Source organism: Chiloscyllium plagiosum, unplaced genomic scaffold (assembly GCF_037043375.1).
Source record: "Chiloscyllium plagiosum isolate Xiang-an unplaced genomic scaffold, Cpla_swu_hap1 HiC_scaffold_30, whole genome shotgun sequence".
Classification (NCBI taxonomy): domain Eukaryota; kingdom Metazoa; phylum Chordata; class Chondrichthyes; order Orectolobiformes; family Hemiscylliidae; genus Chiloscyllium; species Chiloscyllium plagiosum.
In genome coordinates this window covers 31,074,331-31,092,198 of record NW_028270168.1, presented here as the reverse complement: position 1 = coordinate 31,092,198, position 17,868 = coordinate 31,074,331, and the positions used below count along the sequence as shown (strand labels likewise).

General features: G+C 40.1%; 1 protein-coding gene across 2 annotated transcripts in view; it reads left to right on the top strand.

Moving 5' to 3' along the window:
* The first annotated feature begins 1,076 nt into the window (after nucleotides 1-1,076).
* LOC122563689 (acyl-protein thioesterase 2) overlaps nucleotides 1,077-17,868 on the top strand; it is a 29,537-nt gene continuing 12,745 nt past the window's right edge. For both annotated transcript variants that reach the window (XM_087976865.1, XM_087976864.1), the window contains exons 1-3: nucleotides 1,077-1,164; nucleotides 6,803-6,907; nucleotides 7,716-7,831. In XM_087976865.1, coding sequence (XP_087832991.1) covers nucleotides 6,830-6,907; nucleotides 7,716-7,831 — 194 coding nt within the window. In that variant the 5' untranslated portion in view covers nucleotides 1,077-1,164; nucleotides 6,803-6,829. The remainder of the gene's footprint in view (nucleotides 1,165-6,802; nucleotides 6,908-7,715; nucleotides 7,832-17,868) is intronic.

The window sequence follows — 17,868 nt, the reverse complement described above, 5'->3', positions numbered from 1 at the left end:
AGTAACATTTGTGCAACGCAAATGCCAGACATTGACCATCTCCAAGAAAAAAAATTGAACCACATCCCAGCTGTTCAATGGGATTACCACCGTGAATTCCCCCAGGATCAAGATCTTGGGGGTTACCATTGTCCAGAAGTTGAACTGGACTAACTATATACAATAAATACAAAGATTACAAAAGCAAGTCAGAGGCTTAGAAAATTGCAGCAAGTAACTTGCTTCCTGATTCCCCATACCCTGCTCACTATCTACAAGGCACAAGTCAGGAATGTGAAGAATACTCCCCACTTGCCTGGTTCTAACAATGCATAAGAAACTGTACACCATCCAAGACCCACTTGTTTGGCACCACATCCACTAGTGTAGACACTAGCAAAGCCCAGTAACAGCAGTGTGTACAATCTAGGAGGTGCACTGGAGAGATTCGTCAAAGGTCCTTCCAACCACAAACACTTCCATCTAGAGGAATAAAGGTAACAGAAACACGGGAACAGCACCTCCTGTGATTCCCTTCCAAGCCATTCATTATCCTGAATTGGTTGGTCCTTCAATATCTCTGAGTCAAAGTCTGGCAATTCCCTAAGAGCATTGTGCGTCAACCAACAACATATGGACTGCAGGGGTTCAATGCAGCAGCTCACCACCACATTCTCAAGGACAGCCAGGAATGGGCAAATAATGCAGACCCAGCCAGCTGAACCCACATCCCACGAGTGAATTTTCTTCCTTTATTATATCATTTATCATTTGAGTATTTCAGAATCTACAGGAAGAGTTGAGGATGAGAAAACAAACTTGAGAAATTGTTGATATTTTTAATCGCCCTGTCCAGATATGCTCTGCCACACCTCTAGAGTAAATAGTACTTGAACATCCAGTCTCTCTGCAGAGGAGAGGGTGTGGTCAGCAGGGTAGTGGCTGAACATTGCAATAATAACTGGAAATTACACTCCGGTTGTGCCTGTGGCACTGTTGTGGGGAAATCTATAAAAAATCGAATAGACAGGAGAAAATTCTCCAACCGCTAGGGGGCAGAAAATAGTTAAAGAAGCAGGACGGGTGACGTCATCTGCATGGGGCGGAAGTGGGGTGTTGTCACGTGATCTAGCCTGTCGTTGCGGAGAGGGAGACTGCTCGGTGTCGGCAGTTCTTTGACTGAAGGTAAATGTCTGCTCTGTTGATTGGATTCACTGTTGACGGGCCCAGCCGTAGCCGTCCTTGGTCTCCGCGTTCCGATTCGGACGCGGTGATACGGGGTTGGCTGTGACAAATCCACAGCTTTTACCGCAAAAGTCTCCTCTCCCTCCGAGCGCGCTCTTCTTGAACCCTGCCCACACACCCCCACGCAATCCCCCCCCACGCAACCCCCGCCCCCCCCACGCAATCCCCCCCCCCACGCAATCCCCCCCCCCACGCAATCCCCCACCACGCAACCCCCGCCCCCCCACGCAATCCCCCCCCACGCAACCCCCGCCCCCCCCCACGCAATCCCCCGCCCCCCCCCACGCAATCCCCCCCACGCAATCCCCCCCCCCACGCAATCCCCCCCCCACGCAACTCCCCCCCCCCCCCACGCAACTCCCCCCCCCCCCCACGCAACTCCCCTCCCCCCACGCAACTCCCCTCCCCCCACGCAACTCCCCTCCCCCCACGCAACTCCCCTGCCCCCACGCAACTCCCCTCCCCCCACGCAGCTCCCCTCCCCCCCCACAACGCAACCCCCTCCCCACAACGCAACCCCCTCCCCACAACGCAACCCCCTCCCCCACAACGCAACCCCCTCCCCACAACGCAACCCCCTCCCCTACAACGCAACCCCCTCCCCCACAACGCAACCCCCTCCCCCACAACGCAACCCCCTCCCCCACAACGCAACCCCCTCCCCCACAACGCAACCCCCTCCCCCACAACGCAACCCCCTCCCCCACAACGCAACCCCCTCCCCCACAACGCATCCCACCCTCCCCCACACACGCAACCTACTCTCCCCCACACACAACCCCCTCCCCTCCCCCCACACAACCCCCTCCCCTTGAGATTTTACAGAAATATCTGTTTTTCTTACAAAATAAACCTTAGTATTGCAGATGCTGGAGATTAGAGTCAAGATTAGAGTTTGCTGGAAAAGCACAGCAGGTCAGGCAGCATCCGAGGAGCAGGAAAATCAACGTTTCAGGCAAAAGCCCTTCATTAGGAATTAGATAATGGAATCAGTGCAACCACAATGAGTCAAATGGCCGCCTACTGCACCTTCACAGTTGTATTTTTTAAAAAAGAACACAGCAGATGCTGGTGGTTTGAAAATCAACATCCTGTGTTGACCCAGTGGGACAAGGGAAAGATGTGAGGTTTCAGTCAGCAAAACAAGATAATGAACAATTGGAGATCAGGTGTTCCTTGAGCTGTTTTCACAAGAACTGCAGTGTGGTGTCAAAGCAGTACTGCGCTGTCAGTGGTACTGTCTGACTAGATGTTAACTGAGGCCCTTTCTGACCTCAGTGGAGGTAAACTTACATCTATTTTAGTTGAAGGGCAGGAATATTCTTCATTATTCTTGGTTCTTGCTTATCTCCATGTTAACATTTAAATGGATTATCTCATCATTATCACCTTGCAATGTGTAAATAGCTACAGTGTATCATATATTGCAACAGTAACTAAATGCGCTTTGGCTGCAGAGAAGTTTAGTATGCCCTAAAATTGTGTTCAATATTACATAAATGCAAATATTTCTTCCTAGTTGATTGATTTAATATAACCTGTTTCTTTTAAGTGGTGCGTAACTGTTACATATAGGCACAGGAGCATTAACAGATTGCTCTTGGATCTTATACACAACAGTAAGAAAACAGCCATACTCTTACAAAAAAACTTCAACAAAAAAACTGGAAGAACTTCTGAAGAATGGTCACTGAACCCAAAACAGTAATTGATTTCTGTCCACAGATTTTGCCAGACCTGAGATTTTACAGCAATTTCTGTTTTTCTTACCAAAAAAAACCTTAGTTTTGCTCTTAAGGTACTGAATGCATGTTTATACATGTAATAAATTCAATTTGTCCTGAATACAACTTGAAGACTTGTGTTCATACCTGCATTTCAAATACATAAATCTTTGTACTATTACAGTTGGCTGGGGTGAATTTCCTAATCTTAGGATGTGGTTATTGTTACTATTTTATTGACAGGTTGGATGTTAAGCCAAAGGCTGTAAAAGTGAGAAATGACCATTTATTAACTGAGGGCAAACAGTCTAGAAGGTATTCTGTGGTACTATCAGTTCTCCTTTCACAGAAACCAGTCCATAAGTTTTACTTAACGTGGACTTATATGAATTGCCAGTACAGAGATGTAGGGGGATATTCTAAATTGAATTTAAAGTTCATCTTATGATCTATGCCGTGAAGGTGAATGGAAATTGTGGATCATGCACTTAATAATTCTGAGTGCTTTGTTCAGAAAATATTATGAAAGTTAGTGCTTTAAGCATGCCCATCAAGTTTGAAGTTATTTTGATCCATAATTCTCCACACAAGTTCCTTGTTTTAGTTGTTGCAGTAATGTGTGCAGTTCAGCACATACCAGACATTATTTATAGAGTTCATATTTCTGAAATACGTGACATAATTTCCAAAGGCCTGTTGTTTGGCAGAAGCTACCAGGAAGTTATCTGCTTGTCTAATTGACTTGAGATAGGTAGAGATGTGGATAGAAATATTCCACCAAAAATAAATATAGTTCAAGATGTGAAAGTGCCTCAAGCCATGATGCTGATATAGAAACGTGGACAGTATGGTGCTGACTGTTTCCTTAAGTTACTATCAATATTGAATTGGATTTTACTTCCTAACCAATGTTTTAAGCTTTGTATAGATTTACCTCTGTCTGTCTCCATAATATCCTCAACCCGTATGTCCTGTACTCTGTATTTTACTTCCCCTCAAATTCCTTATTTTGGGCTGTATTTCACTTCCTTCTATCCTACTTTCAAAAGCTGCCTTAATACCCTTAAACTTCTGTTGTTATTTCTCAATCCCTTTCTCCCTTTATTTTACTATGCGTGGTGGCTACTTTTTCAGTGCCCTATTAAAAAGTGCTATGTCTGATTGCATCAACGGTATCAAATGCAAGATGCTTCACACATAAATATCTGATTTATTAAGTATCTGGAATAAAAGTAGCACAAAAAGTATACTGGATGCTGGACATCTGGAATAAAAATAGAATATGCTGGAAATAATCAAGTTTGGCAACATCTGTGTGGAGAGAGAGAAACAATTTCAGGCTGATGGTCTTTGATCAGCATCCAGAGAGGCATATAAATAACTTGTATATATCGAATAAAATCAAGTCATAGTCATGCAGCACAGAAACAGACCCCTGGATCGAACTTGTCCATGCTGACTTACCATTACCATTTGTAATTATAAGTGCCATTAGGTAATATTTGTATTCATTTTCATGAGTGCTTAAATGGTGTTTTATTCTTAGAGTTGAAAGATGCTGGCTGCCCATATTTCCAATTAACCAGATTGTCTCTGACAGTTTTTATATTTGCTGTAAATTACACACAAAGTAAATTGCAAAAACTAAAACAGTCTCTTTAAATACATAACAGAATAGTCACCTTGGAGGTTATTTGAAGCTGAAACTTCCCCTGATTGGTCATTGTGTGTTATGAGCTTCCAAAGTGAATGGTTAGTCTTCAGCTGCACACATCACAATCAAACCTGCTCTGTTTCCACCCTATGACCACTTTATGCGCTGTCTAGTAGAAATTGCTGAGTTTAGTTGTGACATTTCTATTGTCTCAACTGAAATTATTAAAATCTGTGCAAAACCCAGATATAAACCTGAATTTATGATCTAAGGTTTTGTTTCATTCTCTGCTTTGGTTGTTCCTGAGGCTATTCGAACATGTACATCTGTCAACCCTGGAACTGTCTACACTAAAAATAGAAATGATAAACTACCTATGGATGGGTCTGACCTTTCAGTCTGAACATTTAGATAAATGCAGAAGACAATAGATATGTATATAATAAATAATAATAAGGGAGAACTTGTACAGCATCTTTAACATCTTCTATTGCAATTTGTTTCTTTAATTGTGCCACTAAGCAATATATGCAAGGTTGTATTGAGTGTTAATTTCTGAAGCCTTGGTGCTGTAAAAATATTATTTAGAATTCTTGTTCTGTTATGCCATGGGATTAATTCCCATTTGATTAACCCGTTCTCAGTTCATTTGCACCAGTGTGGGATTTTTTTATACTTGTGAGCACATAGTTGCAGACTCAGTGCATTCTGTTGATATTGCATTATTCAGCGGGCTTTTAAACATATGTAGTACATTTTATTAATATTCATCATGCTTTCAATCTATTTTAAAATTATATTGGTAATATCTGCCCCCTTGGTTTCAGATTCTTGATATTTTGGACATGACGTTTAATTCTTACCCTTCTATGATCAATTCATTGCATGCAGAATAGCAAATATTCATTCTCAAAACAAAAACCTGTGAACAGCCAGAGCCCTTTGCACTTGTGTTTGTATTTTATGATAAGCAAATCCATATGCTTATAGATTTGGAGATTCCCCCATTCTGTCCATTGTGTGTTGTAGAGTTATGTCTTGCTAAGCGTACTATACTGTCAGAATGAAAAACATTCATTTTACTTATTGCAATCTGGTTAAGCATACCTGCGTTATGAGTAAGTAACTATTTAAAAGACTGCTATATATCAAGGAATTACAGATATGAAACAAAAACAGAATTGTACATAACAGAATAGTCACCAAACTCTAAGTATTAACTTTGTTTTCTCCCCATAGATGCTGCCAGACCTGAGTTTCTCCAGCAATTTGTTTTTATTCAAAAGGCTAGACTGATTCTGAAAGTACATTTATAATTAATACATTCAACATAGCAGTTATTATTCTGGTAATTGTGAAGAATTGTAACTTATGTAGTACAGTAGACTTTCTAAAATAAAAACAAAAAATGCTCAGTATATCTTCATTTGACAGAGAAACAGTTCATGGTTTGGGTCAATCATCCTTCATAAAACAATGTCTGTTCCGGAATAATCAGAACAACTTATTCTCCTAAAAGTTTTTGATTGTTACTTAGATAATAGAAAATCAGTGGGTTTTTTTTGTCCTCTGACCTTGGCACAAATTCCCTTTTCCTTTATCCAGACTGGACAGTTTGTCCTTTGGCCACTTTACACATGCCATTGACACACTATTGTTAGGTATTAGAATCTGTGCTTCAGGTCCTAAAAATGAAAGATTTTACTTCAACCAGAGACTAATCCACAACTGAAGCAAACCACCTGAAATGTGGGCTTGCGCAGTACTGGAACTTTAACGTGTGAGCAAATTACTGTAACTTCAACCTTTTGGTTGGGTATCACGTGCTTGATAGCCATGGTTAGAAACTTGCCTTACAGTGGGACACTAGATATCTCAGCAGCCTGATTAGCAAGTTTCAATTAATTTGCTAATGAAATAATGCTAACAGGAAGAATGAAATTAAAATAAAACCTCAATACTAATGAGTATATCTTGTATTTGAAACAGATTATCAGTTAGTTGATTAATGCTAACTTTTATTCTCTTCCTTAACATAATTTGATATAGTGAGTTTAGATGATTCCTAGACTTGGTTTGGATTTTGAGGCAACTACTTGCACTGTTAAACAAGGTCTTCTCAGTATTACAATTAGATCTGCTACTGGGTATGTTTAGTCCTGACTATCCCTGTTCTTACTAAGGTCTTTTATATCTGCAGGTTTGCATTCTGTACGTGTGACGTTGTATGTGTGGTAACAACATGTCATTGCCGCTGCTCGATGAGGCTGCGACTGTCTCTGGAACAGAACGGGAGACTGCAGTGGTAAGAAACCACCTGTTCTCGTGATCTGCCGAGAAAACACAATGCTTTGACATCTGGGAGACATTTCAGATTTACTAAAATGTCTTCTGAATTTCTTGTTGCAGTCTCTGGTGATTAGTTGTTGCAGTTTTTATTATAATTTTATATTAGTTGTTGCTCAATTAGTTTACACAAGAATTACTATTTTAACTCTAGACTTGGACATGAACCAACAATCTATGTTTTTAATGAAACTCAAAACTGCAAGCGTCTCAGTTAATATGTTAAGCATTACTTCAGTATTTAAACCTGTATGAATAACTTTGTTATTTCATCTGAGAGAAAATATTTTTGAAGTGTTTGTTTTCCACATGGTGACAGCAGCTGGGGAGAGTTCATTAGTGTCACTGTCATAATCACACTACATATTGCAGCCTGATATTAGATTGAATCTGTGGTCAATTTTAAACTCTAGTCTTTTTCCAGCCTCCTTTAAAGAGTAAAGGTAGGACATCAGTGCTCAGAATGGTGCTTTAATATGATTGTTGCTAAAAACTCACTCTAATATAGTTTGTGGTTAATCTTTGTGGTTTCCCCTATGTACTTTGGCCAGCAATTGTGGTGTCCAAATTCCCGTTTTGACCCTTTCATATTTTATTTTGGGATTGGATAATTTATAATATGCAGGCTGCTGCGTCAGCAATTTTGAAGTTAATCCCATACCAGTGAAGTTACAATTATCTTATGACTGTAATTACGTTGGAATCTTACTGCTTGGTATATTGAAACAGTTTTAATCAACCATTCTATATTTGATCCTTTCTTGTAGATCAAGAATTTTCATGACTCTGCTGATTGTCTGGTGTTACTTTGTGCTGGTATGAAGACAGTGTGTTTGGGTTGTATTTTACAGATTATTTTCTTGCATGGACTTGGAGACACAGGGTGAGTTTGCTTTAGATGAAAAGTGCAGAGGAATTGACCAAGTTCATAATCCTAATTGCTATAAAACTGAAATAAATATAAATTTGTTATTATGCTTTGATAAGTTATCTAACAATGTATGTTCCCTGTTGCCTGAGGGTTTGTAACCATCCCCATTATGTACATGTTCCTATCAACAATTGTAACATGAGGAAAGTTTTTTTTTTAAATCATTTCTGCAGTAGTTTTTATTTCCTTTGGTACAGGCTATTTCTTCCACAAAGATTCCTTAAACTGACACATTGAAATAACATTATTCAAATATCACTAATAATCACTTTTAATATCAGTAGAAGGTGCCCTTGAAGTTGGACGAGACACGCAATGACCATTTTTTCCCCTCCCTCAAACATTGTACTTTGCGGTAGTGTAGAGTGACCTTACTTTAAATCCTGGTTCCATTCCTGAAAATCACAATTTTAAAAGAAAATATTTTAAGGGAAGTATTAGTTTCTGTGGGAATCAAATGTTCAAACTAGAATTAGGTTTCGTAAGGCCGCCTTTAGAAGAGAAAGAAGAACTATATTGAAATACATAACCCCTTTATTTTAAATATTTAAATTCCTAAATTTATAAATTAAATGCTGTAATAATATAAATTATCCTTTTATTTTAAATTTAATATTCTTCTGTACTTAGTTTTGCCAGGCTCCATCAGCGGTTGACTTTACTCCATGTAATGACCAGTGTCTACCACACACTAGATGGAGCACAGGGCCTCAGTTTGAAATCAGGAGGGAAACGGAGACAATAAAGGGAAGCCATGATGTGGAGGAGCCAGTGTTGGATTGGAGTGGACAAAGTTAAAAATCATGCAACACCAGGTTATCGTCCAACAGGTTTATTTCAGAGCCCTGTTTGACAGCTACCTGATGAAGGAGTAGTGCTTCCAAATAAACCTGTTGGACTATAACCTGGTGTTGTATGATCTTTAATTTAATAAAGGGAAGAGGAGACCTGGACCCGAAAAGCAGGAATAGCAGATGAGAGGCGAGGCCAGGGCAAAGTCACACAAGAAGAATGATGGCCAAGAACCGAAGTTAGTGCAAGACAAGCCTGGGAGGCAAGGCCCCTTTGTCCACAGGCAGAAGAGGGAGAGTGTCTAAGCAGTAGGCAGTGCAGAACCAGGCACTGATTTAAAATGTTAACACAGATAATACATGTAAACAATGCTAAAATGAAAATAATGATACAAAACAAAGAAACCGGTCCCAAAGATAAACAATGCTAAAATGGCTTTTAGTGGGACTATGTTAAATGAAGACTGCCTGTGCATTTAATGTATTTGTGTTAGAATATGAATAAATGTTAGTAAATTTGAAGAACTAAATAGCCTTTATTTCAATACAGGAGGTCTTACAGGTAAGGTTGGAACGTGGGATTGGGATGTCATAGTTGTTGCAGAAACTTGGCTGAGCGATGGACCAGACTGGCAGCTCAGTGTTTTAGAGACTGTAGGAAATAAAGGTAGGGGAGAGGTGGCATTTTTGATTAAGGAATAAATTACTGCTGTGAATAAAGAAGAGTTTTGAAAAGTCAAGTAAAAATATATGGGTAGAAATAAGAAAGGAAAGATCACTATGATGGTATTGTACCATAGATCCCCAATAGTAAGAGGGAAATTGAGAAACAAATATGTTGGGAGATTTCAGATATAAATATATAAGTATAATACAGTTGTAATTATGGGGGGATTTTAATTTACCAAACATTGACTGGGGCTACCATAGTGTTAAATGCATGGATGGCGAAGAATTTGTCAAATGTGCTCAAGCAAAATTTTCTTTATCAGTATGTGAATACTCCGAGAAAAGGAGCAAAACTAGACCTGTTGGTGAAATACAAGTGGGGGAACGCTTTGGGTCTAGCGATCATAATTTTATTAGTTTCAAACTGGCTATGAGAAAGGATACGCCTCCCATAAAAGTTAAAGTTTTTAATTGGAGTCAGGCAAATTTTAGTGGAATGGGACAAAATTTTCAAAAGTTGATTGGGGTAGACTATTCACAGATAAAAGGATATCTGATAAGTGCAAGGCTTTCAAGTGTGTGATAACGAGAGTTCAGAGGCACCATGTTCCTGTTGAAGGGTGAAGCTGGTAAGATTAATGAACAATGGGTGAATAAAGATATTGAGGTTCTAGTCAAGAATAAAAGTAAATCTTATTTTAGTTATAAACAGCTTCGTTCAGTTGAATCTCTTAATCAATATAAAGAGTGTAGGGGCAATCTTAAGAAGGAAATGAGGAAGGCAAAGAGGAGATATGAGAAGACTTTGGCAGAAAAGCTTAAGGACAATCCAAAGAGATTTTACAAATACATTTAAGAGCAAGAGGATAACGAGAAAAAGAGGGAGAGAGTAAGGCCCCTAAAGAGCAAGGAGGTCATCTTTGTGTGGAACCCTAGGAGATGGGAGAGATACTAAATGAATATTTCACATCAGTGTTTACTGTGAAGAAAGAAATAGAGTCTTGAGAAAGCTGAGAAATAAATATTGATGTTTTTAAAACAGTTCATGTTACAGAAGAGGAAGTTTGGGATGTCTTAGAAAATATAAAGGTGAATAAATCTCTTGGACCTGCTCTAATGTATCCCAGAACATCGTGGGAAGTAAGAGAGGAAATTACGAGATCCCTTGCAGAAATATGTGCATCACCTGTAACTATGGGTGAGGTGGCTAATGTTGTATCATTGTTTTAGAAAGGTTGTAAGGAGAAACCAGGGAACTATCGATCGGAGAGTCTACTTTGGTTGTAGGTAATTTGTTGGAGATGATTATAAAAGATAGGATTTATGGATGTTTAGAGAGGCAAAAATTGATGAGGGATAGTCAGTATGGTTGTGTACAAGGAAGATCATGCTTCTCAAATTTGATTGTGGTTTTTGAGGAAGGTACTGAAAAGGTTGATGAGGGCTGAGCAGTAGACATTGTTTACTTGGATTTTAGTAAAGGGTTTGGCAAGATTCTGCATGGTAGACTAATTAGTAAAGTTAGGTCACATGGGATTCTGGGTGACTTTGCCAATTGAATTCATAATTGGCTTAACAGCAGGAGTGTGAAGGGTCCCTTTTCGGACTGGAGGCCTGTCACCAGTGGTGTTCCACGGGGATCAGTTCTGGGTCCTTTCTTGTTTGTCAGTTATATAAATGATTTGGATGAGAATATAGGAGGTGTGGTTAGTAAGTTAGCAGGCAACACCAAAATTGGTGGCATAGTAGACAGTGAAGAAGATTTTCTAAATTTACAAGGGGATTGGTCAAATGGGTCAATGGGCTGAAAAATGGATGTAGGTTTGCTCGCTGAGCTGGAAGATTCATTTTCAGATGTTTTGTCACCATACTAGGTAACACCTTCAGTGAGCTTCCAGGCTGAAAAATGGCAACTGGAGTTCAATCTGGATAAATAGAAGCTATTGTATTTTGGTACAACAAACAAGAATAGAGCTTATACAATTAATGATAGGGCCTTGGGTAGTGTTGTCGAACAGAGGGACCTAAGGGTGCAGGTACACAATTCTTTGAAATTTATGTCACATATAGACAGGATAGCTAAAAAGGTGTTTGGCATCCTTGCCTTCATTGTTAGTCTTTTGAGTTAGGAAGCTGGAAATGTGTTGCTGGAAAAGCGCAGCAGGTCAGGCAGCATCCAGGGAACAGGAGAATCGATGTTTCGGGCATAAGCCCTTCTTCAGGAATGGCTTATGATGGATTCCTGAAGAAGGGCTTATGCCCGAAACGTCGATTCTCCTGTTCCCTGGATGCTGCCTGACCTGCTGCGCTTTTCCAGCAACACATTTCCAGCTCTGATCTCCAGCATCTGCAGACCTCACTTTCTCCTTTTGAGTTAGGAAGTCATGTTGAGGTTGCTCAAGACATTGGTGAGGCAATACTGTGTCCAGTCCTAGTTGCCTAGTTCTAGAAAGGATATTATTAAGCTGGAGAGGGTTCATAAGAGATTTCCCAGGATGTTGCCAGTTTGAATTATAAAGAAAGGCTGGGACTTATTTCACTGGAGTGTAAGAGGTTGAGAAGTGATCAGATAGACGTTTATGAAATAATGAGGGGTATGGATAGTTAACTGTGGTTGCCTTTTCCTTCGGGTGGGGGGATTTCAAGACTAAGGGGTGCATTTTTAAGATAAGAAAATTTTTTAAAAGATGTATGGGGCAATTTTTTTTACACAGCGTGGTTCACGTGTGGAATGAACATCTGAGGAAGTGGTGGAGGTGGCCACAATTACAATGTTTTAAAAAAAAACATTTGTATAAGTACATTAATGGGAAAGGTTTGGATGGATATGAGCCAGGAGCAGGTAGGTGGGACTAGTTGGTTTGGGATTATGTTGGGCATGGGCTGGTTAGACCGAATGGTCTGTTTCTGAGTTGTATGACTCTATGATTCCTTTGGTGATGCAGCAGGTTACTGACCATCTCTACAATAAGACCCAGAATCAATTCTTGGCCTGTGCGGAGTTATCTGATCTCACATGATGTTATCTGATCTCAACATGATTGGAAGGAAGTCTTACAATTCATCTCAATCTCTTTGGATTAGGAAGGGGAAAACTGGCTGTCGTCCAATTCCTGATCAGTGTTTTGATGTTCCTAAGAGTGAGCATTGGACAGAGACACGGTCTAGTTACTGTGTGATGTCCCTTGAGTGAATAGCTGATACTTATTAAAGCATACGCATCAATAAATAATGAACTCTCAGGCAAAATAATGATGGAACTATAGTCAGCATACAGTCATTAATTTGCCTAAGTGACAAACACTTTTCCAGTCCTTTAATTTTCTACTATTCACAAAGCTCATTCTTTTTAATAGTTTTAAAAAGCATTGTTGCTGTCTCCAAAGATGCTGAGCTTAAGCTTTGTCATTTTTACAGAAAAGGTAAAACTGGAGAACATGTCAGACCAGCTGTTGAATTAAAAGCAGCAATCTCCATTACAGCTTTCAATTTTTTATCATTTGCCCTCTTGTTTTTCATCTTTCTAAACCTTTCACTTAGTTCCTCTGTTTCACCTGTAATTTTGTGTGTGTCAGGTTTTTTGGCCCTGCTGCTACTTTTGTTTCTTTTTGAATTCCTTATTCTCCATATTCTATGCTAAAAATATAACATCTACTCATTTGACTTGTTGTGTCACTCTTCCCTATTTTAACTCTTTAATTTTCCTTTTTCTCTGTCAAGAAATATTGAATCTAATTTCCCTTCTTGAAATCATCACTCATTTCGCCACTCGTATTACTTTGACTGTGATGAATCAGGCTAACACTAATATAAAGTTGTTAGCTATGACCATCCCATTATTCAGTTTAAATCAAGTTTAACTCCTAATTGTCATCTTTCTTTGAATCCTTATTCTTGAATGTTTGCCTTTTAAAAATTCTGCTCAGAATACTTCAATACAGTTTCATCTTGTTTGCCACTTCATCAATAGTTAAGTTGTTGTGGTTCTGTTCGCCGAGCTGGGAATTTGTTTTGCAGACGTTTCGTCCCCTGTCTAGGTGACATCCTCAGTGCTTGGGAGCCTCCTGTGAAGCGCTTCTGTGATCTTTCCTCCAGCATTTGTAGTGGTTTGAATCTGCTGCTTCCGGTTGTCAGTTCCAGCTGTCTGTTGCAGTGGTCGGTATATTGGCTCCAGGTCAATGTGCTTATTGATTGAATCTGCCATGTCTCTAGGAATTCCCTGGCTGTTCTCTGTTTGGCTTGTCCTTTAATAGTATTGTCCCAGTCGAATTCATGTTGCTTGTCATCTGCGTGTGTGGCTACTAAGGATAGCTGGTCGTGTTGTTTCGTGGCTAGTTGGTGTTCATGGATGCAGATCGTTAGCTGTCTTCCTGTTTGTCCTATATCGTGTTTTGTGCAGTTCTTGCATGGGATTTTGTACACTACGTTGGATTTGCTCATGCTGGGTATCGGATCCTTCGTTCTGGTGAGTTGTCTGAGAGTGGCTATTGGTTTGTATGCTGTTATGAGTCCTAGTGGTCGCAGTAGTCTGGCTGTCAGTTCAGAAATGCTCTTGATGTATGGTAGTGTGGCTAGTACTTTGGGTTGTGGCATGTCCTCGTTCCGTTGTCTTTCCCTTAGGCATCTGTTGATGAAATTGCGCGGATATCCGTTTTTGGCGAATATCTTGTATAGGTGTTCTTCTTCCTCTTTTTGCAGTTCTGGTGTGCTGCAGTGTGTTATGGCCCTTTTGAATTGTGTCTTGATGCAGCTTCTTTTGTGTGTGTTGGGGTGGTTGCTTTCGTAGTTCAGGACTTGGTCTGTGTGTGTGGCTTTCCTGTATACCTTTGTGGTAAATTCTCCGTTAGGTGTTCTCTGTACCATCACGTCTAGGAATGGGAGTTGGTTGTCCTTTCCTTCCTCTCTTGTGAATCGGATTCCTGTGAGTGTGGCGTTGATGATCCGGTGTATGTTCTCTCTTTCTGTGTTTTTAATGATTACAAAGGTGTCATCCACATATCTGACCCAGAGTTTGGGTTGAATTTGCGGTAAGACTGTTTGTTCTAATCTTTGCATTACCGCTTCTGCTTTGAGTCCAGAGATGGGTGTGCCATTGATTTGTTCATATATTTGGTTGTTGAATGTGAAGTGTGTTGTGAGGCACAGGTCCAGTAGTTTGAGTATGCTGTCTTTGTTCAACGTCCTGTTGTCTGTTCCGTATCTCCAGCAGGTTGGCTATTGTTTCTCTGGCTAGGGTTTTGTCGATAGAGGTGAACAGTGCCATTACATCGAATGAGACCATGGTTTCTTCCTTGTCTTTGTGTATATTTCTGATGATGTCCAAGAATTCCTGTGTTGATTGTATAGAGTGTCTGGATCCGCTGATCAGGTGTTTCAGTTTTTGCTGTAGTTCTTTAGCCAGTGTGTGTGATGGTGTCCCTGGTAATGATACAATGGGTCTGAGTGGGATGTCTGGTTTGTGCACTTTAGGTAGTCCATAGAATCTGGGGGTGTTGTTGCTTTCAGGTTTCATTCTTTGTAGGTCAAACCTGGTTATTAAAACACTACATAGGACAAACATGAAGACAGCTAACGATCCGCATCCATGAACACCAACTAGCCACGAAACGACACGACCAGCTATCCTTAGTAGCCGCATACGCAGATGACAAGCAACATGAATTCGACTGGGACAACACTACTATTATAGGACAAGCCAAACAGAGAACAACCAGGGAATTCCTAGAAGCATGGCACTCATCCACAGATTCAATCAATAAGCACATCGACCTGGAGCCAATATACCGACCACTGCAACGGACAGCTGGAACTGACAACTGAAAGTGGCAGATTCAAACCACTATAAATGCCAGAGGAAAGATCACAGGAGGCTTCCAAGCACTGAGGATGTCACCTAGACAGGGGACGAAACATCTGCAACACAAATTCCCAGCTCGGCGAACAGAACCACAACAACGAGCACCCGAGCTACAAATCTTCTCACAAACTTTGGATAGTTATTTGATCTAGAAATTTGGGAACATTATGCCTCTTTCTTCAGGAGCTAAATCAACACCTAAGCCTCCAATATGTAAACAGGAAATGCAAGCTCATAGGTGGGTTGTGTGTTAACCTCCAGGGCCCAATTCTAAAATGGATTCAGGCCTTTGTGTGAGCTTAATGTATCTGTGCGTTCCCTCTGCAATATTGTGTTCCATGAGGCAGTCATTGCGAGTAGGATTCAGACTAAACAAAATAAAGCTACTTGCAGCCTAATCAGCTAGGCATAAAGTGCCTACAACACGCTATCAACAAGAGGTAAGTTTGTAAACTAAAAAGGATTTGACCAGACTGAAGATGAGAGGGGCAGTGATGCTGATCCCAGGCCTACATTCAAACTGAGTAGCTGCAGACCATAGAGTCACCTTTATATCTGTATGTGGCTTCAGTGGTGGAGTTTCTTAACATATACTGAAGCTGTCCATGCCCAAATGCAGCAAGACTGAACAATATACAGTTTTGCGCTGACAAGTAGCAAATAACATTCATGCCACACAAGTGCCAGGCAATGACCATCTCTACTAAGAATCTAATCATCACCACTTGATATTCAATGGCATTATTAACACTTAGTCTCACGCTATCAATGCCCTGGGGTTGAACTGAAATATCTGGATCAGTGGTGCTGGAAGAGCACAGCAATTCAGGCAGCATCCGACGAGCAGCAAAATCGACGTTTCGGGCAAAAGCTCTTCATCAGGAATCTGAAATAGTCATATACGTAATGTGGCTACAAGAGCAGGTCAGAGGCTCAAAATCTTTCATCAAGTAACTCCCTTTCACTTGTACCTTCACGAATGAAAGGCCTTTCTCTAATTTTTAGACCATCATCCAAGAGTCTAGATTACCTCAACCAGTGGAAATGTTGAACAGAATTTTGAAAACTTTAATCAAATTACTCCTTAAATTTCGATATGTTAGTCGATACAATCCTGGTTTGTGTAATCTTACCTTGTAATCTAACTCTTGGAGTCCAGGTATCATTTGAGTAAACCTTTCAGTTTTCTTTCCTTCAAAGGCATATATCATTCCTAAAGTCTGGTGCCCAAAACTGAACACATTACTTCCAAACATGGTCTAATGAGGACTTTATTTTGAGGGTCGAACTTCATTTCTAACCACATATTTAACCTTTTAGATTATAAAGCCAACGTTCCATTAGCATTTGTTTGTTTGTACCTGCCCCTGACACATGATCCATGTACTTGACCCCAACCAAAGTGTCTTTGGACTTCCATTGTCTCTAACTTTTCATCACTTAGAAATACTTTGATCTATCCTTTTCAGGTCCAAAGTAGATGGCCTCACACCTATAGATTTGCTATTGTTTGAACCATTTGTCTGTTAATGTCTCTTGATGCGTTGTTCTACATAGTTTACAGTGCGGCCTATGAGAAGGCAGTAATGTAGTGGTAATGTCACTGGACTAGTAATCTAAAAAGGCGGGTTAAGGTTCTGAGAACATAGCAGATGGTGGAAATTTGAATTCAAGACTTGTTCTAGTGGCATGATTCTTTAAGTGCTGTTATGATGCAATGGTGGTGTCATCTCTGATCCAGGAGGCCCCAGCTTCAAATCCCACCTGCTCCAGAGATATTATAAACATCTCTGAACAGGTAAGTTAGAAAATATCTGCAGTACCACCAATGGCTGATCTCAGTGTGATTGGCTGTGTGTTTTGGGGGCTGTTGTGGTGCAGTGGTAATGTCCCTACCTCTTTAATAATTTCCCTCAATTCAAATTTTATCTAACAGTCTCTTAAGAGAAATTATATCAAATGACTTTTGAAAAATCATACAAATAAAGGATTTCTCTGTCCAATCTTCAATCAACTCCTATCATGTTTGTCAGGTGTGGTTTATACTTTATTAATTAATACTGGCTTGCTGAGATCAGCTAACAGTGTTCCAGATATTCAGTCATTTGATCTTTAATTATAGATTCTATGTTCTTATAGCAGATGGTGAACAAGTTTATAATACCATAGTTTTATATTTTTTCTTAAACACAACTTTCCCATGGAGTTCGAAAAGCCAGATCAATATTGACCTCGGAAGAAATGCATACCTGCCACCAATGGCAAAACTGTCATTAGTAACTTGTACCTGTTGGCAGCCAGAGGGAGACAATGCTGACATCTATAAACATTTGAGCTTGAGCATTTCATTTCAGAGTCCGATAATCAAAGAATTCTAGGCGTTATGGCACAAGAAGAAAGCTATTCAAATAAAGCACCAGTCACCTCTCTTTAAAGCAATCCAATGACCCCCCCATTTACCCTACTGTATCCCCAAAGCACAATAGGTTTATTTCACCCAAGTGCCCAACCCATTTCCTTTGAACAAATTCATTTCTTCCTAGTCTACTAACCCCAAGCAGTGATTGCCAGGTCATTACTGTCCAGTGCAGTAATAAGATAGTTCCTCGTGTACCACATGGTATCTATTCCCAAATCTTAAATTCTGTGTTCCTTGCTTTTTTTATGTTAAC